The 17,246-nt window shown below is 43.4% G+C and overlaps 1 protein-coding gene across 3 annotated transcripts in view; it reads left to right on the forward strand.

Moving 5' to 3' along the window:
* Positions 1-444: 444 nt before the first annotated feature.
* Positions 445-17,246, forward strand: part of MICU1 (mitochondrial calcium uptake 1) — a gene marked incomplete at its 3' end in the record, with an annotated part of 94,768 nt that continues 77,966 nt past the window's right edge. For all 3 annotated transcript variants that reach the window (XM_082001907.1, XM_082001906.1, XM_082001908.1), the window contains exons 1-2: positions 445-630; positions 15,298-15,481. In XM_082001907.1, the coding sequence (XP_081858033.1) occupies positions 470-630; positions 15,298-15,481 (345 nt within the window). In that variant the 5' untranslated portion in view covers positions 445-469. The remainder of the gene's footprint in view (positions 631-15,297; positions 15,482-17,246) is intronic.

Below are 17,246 nucleotides of genomic sequence, written 5' to 3' on the forward strand. Positions count from 1 at the left end.
GCTTTGCTTTTGTTATTTGGTTTAATTTGCCTTTTAAAATCCAGCTGTCTCTTTCTCTTTGGCCAAATGGCTCTTACTGGCTTTAGTTGCTTGTAAGATCTACCTGCACCTTCCCTGCCTTGGCACTCAGGCGGGAGCGTGCGAGTATTTCTTCTTAATGAATTGTGCTGGGGAAAGGCTGAAGAGGAATTTGGAAAATGCTCTAAGAGCAGCTGAGTAGGTAGTTGGGATGTGACAGCAAGGTGTGTCAGCCAGGTGTATGCCAATAAGTAATACTCATAATTGGGTTTTTATTACACAGGTTACATGCCTCTTTCAGAACAGCTAGTAAACATCCGTGACAGTTATTTTCTGTAACTTTTCCTATTTTAGAAAAAATATGAGCAAATAACTGGTTGAGGGTCAGCGTGAGAGTCCACAACTGGAAACCGTTTGTTGCTTTACTAATGTATTGTTCTTATTCGACAGGATGTTTCGCCTTCGATTTCTTCCTGTTGCAGCAGGGCTGTCTGCTGTCTCGCGGCGTTACCATGGGACGGCACATCACCCCAGGACCAGGCGTAGGCTCGTGGTGGCGGCTTTCATAGGGACGACTGCAGTGACAGCAAGTGCCAGATTCCTTTGGCAGAGGTAATATATATATTTTTTAATTTTATTTTTTGCTTGAGACCTCATGCTGCTTTAGTCCTGTGTAAGTACCTGCAGATGGGCTTAAGAGCTGCAAAGCATTTCCTGCTTCTGCTGTATGAAGGAATGGCTGTTGCTGATTCCCTGTGGAGCTTCTTTGCTGCTGCCAGAGATATGCAAAAAAGCTCAGAGCTGAAGAGTTTTCCTCTGTAGCCATCCTCAGCATAGGCTGTTTGCCCTTGGTGGGGTTTGCTGCCCGGCTTCCCCCTGCGTGGTGATGCTACACAGGTCTGTGCTGCTGTGCAAAGAGAAATCTATTGACTCTGCCAACCTGGGTGAAAACATCATGTTTTCAGCTTCTGGGAGGGCTGCTAGGGACAGCACGCTTGGCTGGGGGATGCTCCTCGGGTTTTCTTGGTGTTCTGCTGACTGCTTCACATGCAAAAGATAGCAGAGGAGCAGAAGAGGGCAGTCCGTCTTTCGGTGGTAAGGTAGCTGCACGCAAGACTCATGAGGTTTTTAAGGGCCAGAGTCTGAGCGCACATACTCTGAGCGATGAAGCTCAAAGCTTGTTGCCATAACTGCGAGGAGAAAGGGGATATTTGTGCTTGCCTGAGGTGACCCGCACTCAACCCTGGGCAAATGCCACGTTTGAAGTAAATCAAGGACTCCCTTCTCTTCCCTCAAAATGTGGAAGCAGTGTGGCACCAGCAGTGTCACTCTAACTCCTGGCTGCAATTAGAGTCTGAAAATGAAGTCTTTGCTGGAAACCCGTCGTATTTTCATTCCAATATTTAGGTGATTTGTTGCTGGCTCTCCGCTTACCTGTGTTGTGGCTAGAAGGCTCTAGTTTTACTGTAACAGGAGGAAGATGATGGTAATTGTTCTAGCTGTTCCTAGAGCTGTCAAAGCTTGATGTCTACTAAAAGGAGTTGCTCAGGCAGAGGAAGAACACGGTGATCCAGCGCTGTCTTATGCTGCATTTTGCTAATAATCTGCACTTACGTAGTGTAGCGTCTCTTTATCTGCAGGACCTAAACGCTTCTGTAGGGATGGTCAGGATCACACCCCTTTTCAGGCAGGGAAGCGAGCAGGGATTTTTCCACTAAAAATGTCCTCAACATGATTGTAAAATACATAGGACGTAAAGCTCTCCCAAAGACACAGAGTTAACATCTCCCTCCTGCAGCAGATTCACCCCTGCCTTTAATGACAGCCAGATTGTCAGTTGTTAGCGTTGCCTTTTATCAAGAGGGAAGGTGCTTCCCTGCAGCAGAGAGCTGCGAAGGGTATGTGGAGTGCTAGGTCAGGGGTGATTTCAGGGACTGACTTTTGGCTTCTGGGGTACTTGGCTGTTCCTTGGAGGCCCTTGGGCACTGTGGCTGGGCTTGACGTTGCTCAGCTGAGAGTAGTGATAGAAATCAGATAAAGGAGATGGCAGCCTCTTGGGTCTAGCATGGTCTGTGATCTCCCCAGTCCTCATCAATCTGGAGGGATTGGCTTGCTGTGATTTTTATTATTTTTCTTTCCTCCCTCTGTCTCTTTTCTCTTTTATAAATTTTTAAAGCACTAAATAGAATTGTACAGTATTCCTTTCCTATATGAGCCATGAAATAATTCCACAATGTCTGTAACTGCATGCAGGCTTACGGTGTTACTTTAATTACTTGGCATACAGCTATTGAATAAGAGGAGGAACAAAACTGATATATCTGGTGTAGAAAATACTTCATACTGACACCTGTAGGAATTTTAAACAGACTCTCAAATAGGAATTTTAACATTGCGTTTAAATAAACAAGGGATGAGAAACTGCAAATTTCCTTCTATCTTTCACAATATATAAATTGAGTGGTTAGTTGGCTTTAAGAATAAGCATAAGTGGATAAAAAATGTTTGGAATGACATCCTGGGTTATTCAGGTAGTTACATCCTGGATTATTACAGTAAGTGTGAGGAATTAGTTATGAAAGGTAAATATGTAATACATGTAGCCAGGGATCGAATAAGCCAGGTGTCACTGCAAAGGTAATTTATCTACTACAGAGAGAAATGTCCATGTGCATCTGAGTACTTGCACTTACTACTAAGCGATTTTGATTTATTAAATGTTGCAGCAGTATCTAAATGGGAAGCAGGTTAGGGAGGTCCTGTGCATAACAGTTCTGTTGGTGCAGTCAGTCTGTTGTAGGGATGCCATACGATGCTTCTTTTCCTTAGGTTAGTGAAACAGCCGTGCTCTTGTGACAGGAATCTCTCCAGCGCTGCACAGTTAGTCTCTGAGGGGTCCAGCAGGTCCTAAGTGTTGTCTCTATTAGCATCGCCAAGAATTACTGTCCCTTTACTGGCAGATGACTCTAACGATGGACGTGTGCCTGCTAATATTCCGTTTAGCCTGGGATGGTCTGTCAATGAAGCTGAGACACTCTGTTGCCCTTTGAGTAAGAAATGCGGTAAGGGATGCTCTCCTGCAGGCTGTCAGTGAAGTTTTCGTTTAAGATGAGGGATGTCTCCCTCTTTTGTTTTCTTCTAATATTTTTCTTTACAGTTAAGGCATTGGGATGTAATAGGCTGAATCAAGAAGCAGTTGACAAAAATCTTAACGCTTCTTGGGCTAGGTAAGAGTTGATACAGTGTTAGAGCAAGAGAGATAATAAAAGGAAAAGAATATTTGACTTGTATTTCTTTTTGTCATCTGCATAGACCCTTGTGTAAATGTCCCAACTCTTCTCAACTGACATGTGGGAAGCAGCACTGCATCTCTTACCAGTACTTAAAAAAAACCCCAAACTTTTTGTTTCAAAACGGATTTCTTGTGCTTCTGATGATTAGGAACTTTGCAAAAAGGGATTCGTATGGTGGTGCCTGTATGTGAGTTTTCCCTTCCTGCTACTTAGCATGAAGAAAGACAGGACTTCTCAGGTGGTTTCTGACTGTCATGTGCAGCCTGAAACCAGTGTGTTTTAGATTGATTCTGCAGGATGTGCTTTGAAGCCAGTGCTGGGATAAGGAAGCCCACACAAAGGCAGAGGAGAAGTCAAGGCTTGAAAAGATGTATACAAAAGCCCCAGTGGTTGTATGATGCAAGACAGGAAAGGGTTATTTTTGTGTCTTCCTGAGGCTGGAGGTGGGTTGATGAGATCTTCACATTTGATCTGCATCTGTATGTAGCTTTCTGCTTAGCTGTCCATCAGGCGAGTGTTGGTCTCGTTGCCTTCGCTGTCTTCCAGGAGCCCCTGCTGTCTGCTTGTGGTGGAATATATTTCATCTGAATAATCATACGACAGGAGTAGCTAATGCTGCTCTGTTCTGCTGTGGTGAAGAATACTTCAGCAGTACAAACAACTGAGTGTAGAAGACTAATGAAGTTTACCCTTGCTAAGCGATAACTTAAAACTCTGAGGATTTCCAGCTGGCAACAGAAGCAATTAAGTATTGGGGCATTGGTATAATGAACTGAATTAATTGATTGAAATAAATCTCGGCTCAGTCATTGGCTAATCTATATGGGGCATTAATGTATGAGAAGTACTGAACCTCACAGTTTGCAGCAAACTTAATGTTTCTAAAATGTTCTGTTACTGATACTCAGGTGAAACTTTTATTCTGTATTTGTAGTTCCAAATACTGACTTAGCGTGTTACGAAATGGCCACAGGTATCTTCTTTATGTCACAAACCTCCCTGGCTGAATCTGTGGGTGGTGGGCATGTGAAAGCACTTAAATTGGTGTTTCAGTGCTGAAGCTTGTCACTTAATCACCCGGGTATTGAATGAAATAAAGGAACAAATGTACCTTTCGGGAGCACAGAAAGATCTCTGTAAGCAGAGTCCTACCAGTGCTTTTCCGGATCGACTGGAAGTATTTGGTTATGCTTAATTTCTTATCCTTCCGCAAATATATTAGCGGTAAGAAGAAGAGCAAGACATCTTTGTTGCTCTGGAAGTTGGTTAACAAGATCTTTGCTACCAGTGTGTTTGTGTCTAACGTGGTACTCGGTCTTATTTTGCTGTATTGCCTTGGCCTTATTCTCTGCTCTTCTGGTTCCTGCCCCATCCTGTGCATAAGTTGAAGCAATTAAGCTCAATATATCTGTCTCCCAGCCCTGGTGGTATATTCTCATTCTATTCCAAGCTCTTTTTGAGGCTCCGCTCCTCACCAGCAAGCTGAGCTGTTTTGGTGCCAGCTGCCACTTGTGCAAGATTTCATTCCATCTCTACCATTTCTTCTCTTCCTCCACCCTTTCCTCCTTTGGCCATCCTGTATCGAGTGCCCAATGGCTTTACTGGAAGATCCTTTGTAGGAAAGCCCCTTCGTCTTCCTTGCTCTTCTGACCTTCACTGTTTTTTGTGTTTGGCTTTTCTCCATCGGCACTTCTGAAATTCATTTTGATACCTGGATCAGTCCTTAGCTAACTCTGTTTAAGAATGCATTGCTTTGTTGCATCAGTGTCTTAGGGGATTTAGAGTAATTTGATGGCAGAATTGCTGGAAATATTTTATGCTAGCTGAAGCTGAGACTTGAAAAATCTTTTTTCTACCAAAACAAAGGAAACCACATAAATCATAGTCCAGAGGGGAGAAACCTGTTTTATAGCTATAGATGTGTCAGGTACTACTTAACCTGATGTAGGAGAGAAAAGATGAAAAAAATGTAGATATTATCCGTGTTAGGTAATTTTTATTTTGAGAGCTCTGCTCTATTTTTTTTAATTCTTAGAAAGGTGACAGACTTAAGTGACTATCTTTGGGATTGCTGAGGGTTTTCTCCTAAGGCTTGAAGGCACATTGATCCATGAGTGGTGTCTTGAAAGAGCACTGTGTCCTTTCAGGTGGCTTTTGGCTTCATATTATTTTTACCCATGAGCATCAGGGGAGGGAAAGAATCTGATGCCGGGGAGTGAGCCAAAGTCAAAAACGGAGTCAATTAGGAAAACATCTGAACTGTCCTGGGGGGTGAGGGGGGGGAGTGACCTCAGCTGACCTGCAGAGCTTAAAGCACAGCTATTGCCCTAAGCCTGCAGAGCCCTGGAGCTCGATCAGCACATGTTTGTAATACCTTACTTAAATGTTGGATAGCAAATCAGAGCTGGGATTTGTGCAGAGAAGCCAGGTGGAAATGCAAGAACCCGCTTCCCGAATTGTCTTGGTTTGATATGACTTTATGGAGACTACACTTTGAATTTGGTGTCTTTGAACACGATAAGCATTGTTTGAACCCAGAGTCTTTAATGTCACTTCAAATGGCACGGTTTAATCTTTTTTTTTTTAACAATACGGGTGCCCTCTGGTGGCCAAGTTCACACCTGCTGCCTCCCTTTTGCACTGAATAACTAAAAATACCTGCACACCTTGCCTGCATCCCCAAGAGCGTGTTGACCGACCTCCGGTAGCTATCTGGAAAGCAGCATCTCTCCAAGAAGTCACATCATTTGGGAGTGGCGTAGGGGAATAATTTTCTGGCTCAATAGAGGAAGCACAGAAATTGTAAATATCACTTAGTTTTGATTAATTCCTGGTTTGGAAGTAAAGTGCCAATGCAGTCATTGAGTGTCAACCCTTTAGGGTCTAGTCTTGTCATGGCTGTCACCTTTCTAACGATGTTCAGTGTCTGCCACCACCCAGTGGCTCAGCTGCCTTCTGTTTTCAGTCTGCCAGAATGGCTGAAGGATTGCATGAGGTACTGGCTGGGAAGGGAATAATGCTATTAAATACCCTGGAGTTTGTTAGGGAAGAACAGTTTTTAATTGGTATTGATATAGACATAGAGGGGAATTGCTCCCTCCTCGACTTGCAGCTGAATTCGTTGGGACTTTTGTTCCAAGAGCATGAGGCCAAATTCTCAGAAGCATGCAGCTGTGTGAATGCATCCAAGGCTGGAGAGCAAAAAGTGGTGCCAGGTGTGACTTTCTCTGGTCTTCCAGGTGTGAATAACAGTATGCCCTGAAAGGTGTGAAGTGTTTTGTCCTGGCTCTGACTGACCTCCCATGATCTTCCCCTGCTGTCTGCTTGTAGCTAAAGACCAGGTTTCATGGGAAATGAAGAAATCTGAAGGGATCTCATTTTCTGCACAAGGGATCTTGTAGCCCATATACTTTTTCCCGTAAGTCATTAAAACTTTCACACTCCTTTGGGTACCCAAAGCAGTAAGACGTTCCCTGCATTTAAATAACTCCATCTTGCACCTTTCAGCTGCGAGTTGGTAGTCAGATGCTTGGATCACTCTTCCTTTCTTCTTCCCCACTGATCTGCTTGAGTTCCTCTGTATTTCTAAAGAATTATTTTAAAATAACTTCAGTCCTCAGGCAACACCACTTATGTTAGCTCTACATTTGTCCTCTTGTGTTCTCGTATCTTCAGTGGAAATGAAGACGGATTGACTAGCGTGGTCAGGTAGATAAACACTGCTTGTTGTGAGCCTATAAAATGCTCTGGTGTGGAAACATCTGCTTTGCTCTAGCATGTGAATAGGCTCACCGATTTCTTATTGCCTGGCAGGACTTAGTTTGCACAACAAAAACAGATGCTGCAGTGATTAATGTTGTGGCACATCTTCACTTAATGGCTTGTTGCATTATTGCGGATGGTCTGGGAAAGGGAAGAGATGCTGATGAGAATTCATGTTCCTTCCCTGCCAGATAACTGGATGCTGGGGCCATTCTCTCTTAGAAGTTCTTCATGATGCTTAATTACAGATACAGGCTAGTTAAACTTTATGGAATATATTGTGTTTTGGATAAATCCACTTGTGTTCACATTTTATATTGGTATAGAGGCATGATTTGTCTGTCTGTACAGAGAAAGCAAATATTTTTTGAGAACTTGGAGGAAATATATATTGAAAGTCACAACTAACATTTGTTTTTCTTTATCTGATGTCTATACTATGCCTAGTAAGTGAATAGTGCCTCAATGCAAATGAACTTCGTGACTGCTGAAGGTGGAAGTAGACTTAATACAGACAACTTCCCAGAGTTACTGCTTGCCTTGGCGAATAGCTCTGCTTGAGTGAGAGCATCTCTCACCTTGCTTTAGGAGGAGGAGCCCACTCAATATTGATTTTCTAGAAACCGTTGAGGGAAGAGAATGTGTACATCAGGGAGGCTGCTAATTATCTACATTGTGAACGAGGCTGTGTGTTATTCTTGGCCTCAGTGTATGCCAGTACCCACTTTCCACTGTTTCGTGGTTTTGTGATTGTGTTACAGAGCTTTCTAGCTTGTTCCTCTACCGAGAACGCAGGCTATGATCAGTTTAATCCTTTGTCTCAGCCAGCCTGGGAGCAGTAAGTTCTCTGAATGCAAAAAACTTACTGTACTAAATATTTAATTTGTGGCTTTTGATTGGGTAGGGTTTAGAGAAAAAAGATGCTAAAACGCTGGAGAGCCTGAGCACAGTAGCCTAGGAGGGCTGCATCGGTGCCAAACAGAAGCATTATTTAATATTTAGACTTGATTTGAGATTCCTGTCTTGTATGTACGACATGTGCATTTGTCCTTAAGACTACAGTGATTCACTGGGAGTTACGTTAAGCTGATGACCCACTAAAACACAAAGTGGCTTTCACAGGCATTAATGTCTAGCATGGATGAAACCAGTCACATAAACACGTCTGTGTTTGTTGTGCCTAGATGTTCCCCTCACTCTTCGCTGTCTTGATGGGTATTGTGTGTTTGCTTGTGCTCAGTTTACTGAGCAAGCAAGACTGTGATTTCCAGCGCGCTCTGAGTCTTTACTGGTAGATGGTAGAGGACCCAGTGACTTTATCCTCTAGCTCGTTAATAAAAGACGTGGCATAGAGCCAGGAACTTACCCTTGCCAGGGCTTGTGAGAAGCTCAGCCACACGGTGATGATAAAATATTCATATTTTGAAGCATTTTATTAACCAGTTTTTAATCAATTAAATGTGTCGTGTTGATTTTTGTGTTGCTCTGGCTTATTAATCCCAAGATCATTTAGTGGCATCGTTACTGTGATTATCAACAACACTGGTAATCTGATCAAGAGGTGACATCTATTTCAGTGTAAGACGTATTTTCTGTAAGCCCTCATTGACTGTCACAAAATTCTGCTTTACCCTTCTTGAATTAGAAAGCCTAGATCATCTTGTTTCCTCTGTCCAACGTCAGTCTTTCTCTAAATAACAGGTCTGTGGTAACACCTATTGCCCTGTTTTACTCTTTTTGAATAGTAATAGCAATGAGTTAAGGCTTACTGAACATCAACAGCAGCTGGGCAGAGAGTGTCAGCCAACTTTTATTTAGACTTCTGCAGAAAGCCTTATAAAGACCTGAGTAGAAAATACATATTCATTGTGTTGCTAGGTGTTATATATGTTGCTGATGTTGCTGCATTATATAGATCTTCGCTACCATTCAAGTGGAGAGAGTCTGTCTAGGCTCTCTCCTGAGATCAGGATATATAGAATATAAAGCATTATAAACAGAGTAAGTGTTCACTTGGAAGTATATAGTTCTGTCACATCCAATAACACTGTAAACAATAGTCTCAATTTATTTCATGCTCCGTGTTGTTTTTGGTAACTTGGGTAATAAAGAGATCATGTTGTCTTGGTCATTGCTGCTTCCTTGGGTGCTTCGGTGTCCCTTATCAATTTTCTACAGTATGTAGCTTTCAGTTTATATGGAGTACATTTAACTTTCTCTTCCCATCTTTTCTGTTTCCTTATTTCTGTAGGGCTTGCTTTCTTCTGAACTAAAGTTGTGGCTTTCACTTGTATTTTTTAGCATTTATGACATCCTTACCCTTGGGTATAAGCTTTGAATACCCAACAAAACAATCTTCAGCAGTTGGTGGTTGTCATTCTAAGTCAGACTTATTTGTAGCTGTTGATCTGACTCATAATTTCAAACTGATAAAGCCAGGCTCATACAAACCCTCAAGTATTGTAAAAAATAATAAAGCAAGGGGCAGGGGGAACACTTTCTGTGTTTGCTCAGGAGTTGTATCAGTGACTGAAAGCAACTGCCGTTACCTTGGGAGGAAGAAAAAGCGCTATTGAGCCTGTAACCCTTCAAAGTACAGATCGGATTGAGAGAAGTTCAAGTGAGCAGTGCATTTGAGAGGTGAGGAGCGCAAGCTGATGGCTCTGTGCTTGATTCTCTCTGCGCATGGCAGATGTAACCGTAAGCAGTGTCTCCTGGATTAAGGAATTGATAGATATATAGTTTACAGGGATGTTAGGGTAACATCAGTAGGATGCCTCCAAGTGTGTGTCATAAGGGTTGACAACCTTCATGAAGCAGTTGTTTTCCTCTGCAGGCTATCGGGGAGTCATCTCTAAGGAGCGGCGTGTTATCCGACATCATCGCAGTTAGCTGGACCTAAAACTGTTCAGGTTGTTCTTCAGAGCAGTCAACTTCAAGGGGCTTGAAGCAGAGGTCCTCACACTCTGGCCTGTCCGTCTGCACCCATGTGCTGGTCCCAGTGCCTAAACTGGGCTGTCACAGAGACGAGTGGGAGGGAGCATGAGAAATCAGCTAGTCTGCTGCCAAGGCAGGGCTGGGTGCCTCTGAGCTAGTCCTGATAGGTAGCTGTCTCACCTATTTTTAGCAATTTTCTGGTGATGGAGAGCGCAGTGATGGAATAAATCTCCCCGGCAGTTGATCCAGTGTTCCCTTGTCCTTAACATTAAATGCTTTCTGTGTATGTATATATGTACAGGCTTCTCCTTCCTTCCCCAGTGTCTATGTCTCTTTCCTTAGGATGTTTTAAGCACATTTTATGTCTTGTCTGGTCCTCACTGGACCAAGAGAACAGTCCTGCAGCAGCTGTTGTATGTATATTACGGTTGTCTCGCCTTCCTCTTTTCAGTCTTTCTTACAGCACTCTGACGTATTTAGGTCAGGGTTTCTCACAGTGTGTTCTGGACTCTTCACCATTCCTGCTGTTCCCTGTCAGATCTTTTCCAGTTGGTCCGCCTCTTCCTTGACGTGCACCATCAGTAGCTGAAGGCACTTTTCTGCGGGGACATTCCTGCTGCTGGCTGGGGTGGGAGGAAGGACATACACATCTCATAGACTAAGTTGCTGTCTCTTTATGTTCTTGAACCTGTTTTAGGCTGTGGCTGGTATGCAGAGTTGTCTCCTCCATCTAATTGTTCATGTTTGTATCTGGAATCTGTCTTAATTTTGGTATGTTCATTGCAGTTCTTGCCACAAATTCACAGTGCTAATTTACGTCAGTGTCAAGTACCATGAAAGATGAGGAAGGAAACAGAGTAGGAACAAGTCCTGTGAGTGGGGTGACATCCTGAAAGATTGTGCTGTGGATCTTCATCATTTCTGGTTAATTTGTTGTTAAAGTTTCAGCTAACTAATTTAGTTCCTGAATATGGTTGAGCTGAGGATGAGGCAGAGCTCCTCACTTAAAGTACCTGAAGGTTGCCTGTTTTTATGGATGTTGTGTCCAAGCTTTTGCATTTCAATATGAAAGCCTGAAGTTTTAAGCGGCTTGTCAACATCACTTTGATGTCTTCAAATGTTTATATGAAGGGAGAATGGTAACTCTGTTCAACTGAAGAACACATCTTGGGCACAATTCCTCTCTCCTGCTTCTTGTTTGGTGGCAAGATCTTTGCTGACTCCCGTGCACCCAATTTCTTGTTAGATCTCCTACATTTCCTTCTGAGATTAAATAGCATCTGATAGCTAAATACTTTTCTACTACCTTCAGGATTAGAGTAACTGAGCACTGTTATCGCTGGCACAAAGCTTTGTTATTTTAGCACACCGTTCCACGTCTCTCACTCAAAGAAGAAAAATACTTTAAAGTGAGGGATTGTGATTTCTCTAATTGGAAGACCTGCAACTGTGGAGTGTTGGGCCAATGGCTGGTGTGAGTCCCAGGAGCCTTCGTGGATGTATGTCCTATCACTGCATGCATTTGGCTTTCTCAAAGAATGATTTGCTCAGTGAGAATTTAGCATTGAGTAGTCTTCTGTGGTAGCTAGGTGGTTTCCTTTGGTGATAATGAACCTAATCTTAAACTTGCTTGTTCTCTTCCTCCAAGGATTAAAAGAAGAGAGAACTGGGTAGGTAGGAAATACTGTCCTTGCCTTAAATTTGGTTCCCTAGGAGGAAAAACGTGAAGAGACCAGGAGAATTGAAGCACGGCAGGTAGGATCCAGGGCAGGTACGCTTTACGGAGAGACACTGGCAGCAAGTCTTGGCACACTGTGAAGAGAGTCTTTGTATTTTAGTTTCCCTTTTGTGCAGAAGCTGTAGCAACAGGCATGCCATTGCTGCCTGTAGAGCTGGCACGCCGACTTCGGACAGGGGGAACTGACAGCAAGGTTAGACCTGGAAAGTCAGTCTCATCAAAAAAGGAGGTGGAGAGTCTTGACTTGCTGATGGCAGTCCAGCAGGGTGGATATTTCTGGAGCTATGGGTTTTTTCCAGCCGTACTGTGACATCTGCATTGAAAGACTGCTTTATGTGAGCACAGTATGGAAGTTGTGGATGTTGGAAGCCAGGAATGTTAACAGAGGATGTTTGTGCAGGATGTAAAATACATAGAGTAGTAGGTGTCTGTAGAGAGCAAAACCTTCAATGGTTAATTCAGTGAGTAGTTTGGACCGTGGTGTGGACGTGAGGAATAGCAGGTACTTTTTAAAATCTTGCTTGAGAAGTAGACTACAAGTTCTGCTTTTGTTCTCATAGCTCATTTTGCTTTATGCTGGTAAGGTGATCTAACTGTAGAGCAGAGTTAAATACCTGGATAAACTAGACAGGGGGGGAAAAGCTGACTGTATTCAAACAGCCTACATCTGTATCACTGTAACCAACTGGCTTGACAGCATGATGGATTGAAGGAATGTGTAGGATTTGCTGAAAATGTTTGGTTTTGAATTTCATCTGCCCCTTACCTGGTTTGCTAGCTGTCAGTCAAGCATTACAGGAGCAAATCTTCACTGATACAGCTATTCTCTGTCACGTCTCATACAGAACAGCTCCGTTGTGTAGATAAGCAATCAGTTTTCTACTGCTTTTCTGTCCCCAGGACCTTTTCCCAAGAGATTCTCTTGGAGCCATTTAAGACCGGTGCCCTGCCTACACAAGGGCTTTCCTTGTCAGTGCTGCTGTTGTAGCCTCAGCTGGCGACAGCTTATTCTAGCAAACTGCGTATCAGCCAAAACCACAGCTCTGCAAGGATGTGCCAGTGCTGATTAAACTTTAAGGAAAGGCTTCAGGAGAGGTGCCAGAATGGGCTTCATGCTCCAAGAGACAGATCAGCTGCCTGGCTCTTTTGGGGAGATAATGTCCCCATCTTAAGATGCTCATGATGGACCCAGGTTTGGATCCAGTCTCTGAAACAAGGAAGATGGTTCAGTATGTGAGAGTATAATTAATATGTGTTCCTAAAGCAACATAGAATCACAGGATCGTTTGGGTGGGAAGGGTCCTTTGAAGGCCATCTAGTCCACGCCCCCTGCAATGAGCAGGGACATCTTCAACTAGACTACTGTGTTCAGAGCCCCGTCCAACCTGACCTTGAATGTTCCCAGGGATGGGGCATCTACCACCTCTCTGGGCAACCTGGGCCAAGGTTTCACCATCCTCATCGTGAAAAATTTCTTCCTTCTATCTAGTCTAAATCTGCCCTCTTAGTTTAAAACCATTACCCCTTGTCCTATTGCAACAGGCCCTGCTAACAAGTTTGTCCCCAATGTGGCATGCAGACACTTCTTACCTGCTCTCTCCACATCATCAAGCTGCTGTTCAATTTGAACCGAGTTTGGATCAGCAAAAGTCTTAAAGACGGTGCTTTGCTCTAAGACTTGGGAAAATACATTGGCAAATAAAGCTTCAGGACCTTTTCAGAAAGGAAAGGCTGGCATTTCGACTCCATTTTGCCTGAAAAGGCTTGGTTAGTACTGCTCTTCACCCTTTATTAAATCAAGTCCTTTAGCAGTGGAGTTGTCTTCTGTCCCAGCGTGGACTGGAAACCTCTGTAACTGCTTCAACCTGGCTGTAGTGCTGTGGTTACCGTGTTTCAAAGCAATGCTGGGAACCTGGTGGTGGCTGGTCGAGTGCTTTCGGTACTTTGCTGACACAGTTGTTACAGTATGAACAGAAGTTAATTTGCGTTCGTCATGATTCACCGTATTCTTAAGTATGTTCTTCGGGAGTTCATTCTAGAAAAATAAAGTTTTTGCTTCCCACCAGTACTGTGGGAGGATTTGAGTTAGCCCTTCCTCATCTATCTGTACTGTGACTTTTAATGAATTACTGGATGTTGGTAAGGAGCGAGTAGTCTTTTATTTTGGCAGCATTTAAATTAATTGTAAGAGCACCTACCCTCATTTCTTCTTCTTGGAAGACGGTGCACTGAGATTGCTGCAGAGCTGTGTATTGCTGGGGAGAGAGGCACAGACTCTTCTCTGTTAATTTTACATACCACGTCTGTGTTTTCCAGGAAACTGGTAGGATGAAATATGTGTAGCCTTTTGCTTAGAGCTTCTGAGACTTCAAAAAATCTTGGTTTGTTTCTGTTTTTCTCCCAAGGCAGCCTTTCCTGAATCAAGTCATGCAGCTGTAAATGACTCTGTTCATAGAGTACCAAAGTACCAGCCTTCATCTGAAGGCACTGGCTAATGAGCGGCACCTAACTGTGTGTGAGCCCCATACCCTGTAATTAGTCCAAAATAAATCACCAGGAGTTCAAAATAGAGGCGGCTTTGCTGAAGTTACAGGCAGGCTAGGATGCTTGCCTGAACTGTTTGTGTCCTTTAGAAAGAGAAATAATTTCATCAAACCGTTCGCTTTGTTGCTTGTGACATGTTAAAGTATACTTAGATTACAATTCCGCTGATGTTAATGTGGTCTGAGTCCTGTCTGGTTATAAACGGCTTTACTTGCAAAGCCATAGCATTGTTTGGCTTATGGACTTATCCTGCTGTTTATTTAACCACCCTATTGCCAGTTGCAATTCTGTGAGTTGCTCACAGTTTAGACCGAGCGATTTTGGGTGTTGAGTCTTGTTCTACAAACAGGGTCGCTGAAGATCTTTGTGTTTGAACAGCAAGGGACTGGGGTCCTTTGCTCTGCCAGAGTTGTATTTCCAGCTTGAAGATAAACAGCTCCCGTTGTTGTTGTCACAAATCCTGTAGCACTGGAGGTTAGAAGAGTCATTGGTAAAAGAGGGAAAGAAAATAGCCTGTCACAGGCTGGAGATAGCAAGTAAATCACTTGTGCTGAAACAAAAGAGGCTATTTTTTCTGAACCCTGCAGTGCTGATGGAAAAACACATATCTGTCACTTCATATAAATCTTTTTGGGGAGGAGTGGGGTGGAATTTAGAGCTAGAGGAGGTAAGGTATGCCCTTCCCAATCTTACATGCATGTTTAATTTTTGGGAGGGGGTATGGTAATTCACAGAGTGATTTGCTCTGGCATTCTTGAACTGGGAAAACTTACTGTGATTATTAGCTTGAGTTTTGGAGTAGGGGGGTGTGGAAATTTGATCACAGCAGGGGAAAGCACACAATATTCCAAGGAGACTGATCCCATCTTTGCTTTTGCTCTGCAATCCGCCACACCGAACTGTAACGTTCAAGTGTTTCATTCAGGGACAACCTTGCAGGGCCATCTTTATAGCATTAGCACCCCCTCAATAATATCCTAAACCAGTGTTTTTCCCCTTGTACAGGCCCTATGCAGAAGACTCGTCCTCCGTAAAACACAATCCAAGGACAGAGCCAAGTGAGAAGGTGAAGCACGAGGAGGAGGAGGAGAGCAGCGGCACTGAGGGTGGAAAGGCCGTTGCATCGGGCGACGAGGAGGCTCAGCCAGAAGGCAAGAAGAAGAAGCGTTCCGGGTTCAGGGACCGTAAGGTACCAAACTTGGCAGTGTTACACCTGCAGCGGTTGCACTGCAATGGAAGAAGGGGGAAAACTTGCAGAATAGTTCATTTAGATTGTGCTGCAGCACATGCATGGAGTCTGGGTTTTGCTCTGTACTTGTCTTTATTGTCTAAGGGACCTTACTCTTTTGGGAACCTACTTTCTTGGCATGCTACCTTGAGTTTCTTTAGGTTGAAACCTGCTTATCTGGAAAACACAGTATGCTGATCCTCTAAGTGGAAGCGTCTTCTCCTGTCTCTGGTTGGATGTCTGAGAAATGGCTTGCTGAGAAAGCAAGGCTCCTGCCTTGATGGCTGTTAGGATGGTGGATGCAAAGTGGGGAATCAGTGCAAAAGCTTTCAAACTATCTGGAGCATCCAGCATGTGTCTCTGTGTGAGTCCACCCATTTGTATGTGTTCACAGGCAAATGGGTGGTGTATGTAGGAAGTAAAGGATGAGTGTGGAAAGGAAGGTTATAGGAAAGGCGTACTTTAATTTTTCCTTTAATTATTCCGTGTAAACGTAGTTGCTGAAATGCAGTCCCACTCCCTGATCATGGTTAGTCATGTCTCTCTCTTGATGATAAGTCTATTTAATTTTCATATCAAACACACTTTCAAGAGGAGGAAAGCTTGGGTAATGAACTCTATTGTCAGCTTAGGACCTGCCTTCACTGTTGGGCCATCCTGAGAGCTTTAGGCTCCTCAGAACTGTCTGACAACTGGTTTGGTAGTATCTGTAACCACCACTATTACAAGATGTACAATTTGGTCTGATGGAGAGTCCTATAACTGAGACTCGGCAGGCAGCAGTATTTTTAAACCTGTCTGGATGTTGTTTTTATTGGGCTGTGTTTGATTTAGTATCTTTGCAGTGCCAAAGAGGAGAACAGGAGTATATGCTCTTCACAATTCCTTTCTGTATGATTTGCTTCTGATAATTATTGTAAGTCTGTATCCTGGAGGCTGCGTCTCATTAGATGTTAAATTGTGGATGGTCGTATATAATGGCTTAACAGCTTTTCATAAAAAATAGAGCTGTTTTGTTTGAAGTTGCTGAATCCTATTCTGTTCTTGGTTAGAGGAGATGATACAACTTGAAATTTCAAGTGTCTCGTGGTATTTGGGACTCCACATTTTCCCGGTTGTGACATGCTGGTGGCAGCTCAGTGAAGTGATCTTGTAAGATGCTACGTTGAGGTGTTCAGAATTGTCCAGGAATATGGGTTTTTGGCTTCAGCTAATTTTCTTGGCAACTGGGTGTCAGCTACGCTGACAGCTTCAGCAAAACTTCGACTCTTGCCAGTACCACTCAAGAAAAGCGGGTTATTTTTTCCAGTGTCAGCAGATGGACGCAGGTTGCAAAGAGTAAATAAATGCATTTGTTCATACAGTGAATGTAACGATTTTTATTTTTTTGTCTTACGTGGCTGGTTGCTTCTGGCTAGGGAAGCCAGGGAATGTTTGTTTGCAGGCACAGGCTCTTAAGCCAGTTGTTAGGAGACGTGCCTATGTTGAACAGCTCTTTCCTTCCCATACTAGCAGAGAGGAATGTGGCCACACTTTCCAAATAAGATGCTAGCCAGGTGTGGAGAGTACCAAAGATGGGAATGACATGCAACCTGGATCCTTTCTCCACCCACAGCTTTCCTTTCTCCTACAGTGCTTGACTCAGGAGCAGCAATTTCAGCAAGGAGAACACTGTTTAAAACAGACCTCACAATCTTTTTGCCAACATAAGCCCTTTTCTCTCCAG

The sequence above is a fragment of the Phaethon aethereus genome (assembly GCF_964289735.1).
Source record: "Phaethon aethereus genome assembly, chromosome: 7".
Taxonomy (NCBI): domain Eukaryota; kingdom Metazoa; phylum Chordata; class Aves; order Phaethontiformes; family Phaethontidae; genus Phaethon; species Phaethon aethereus.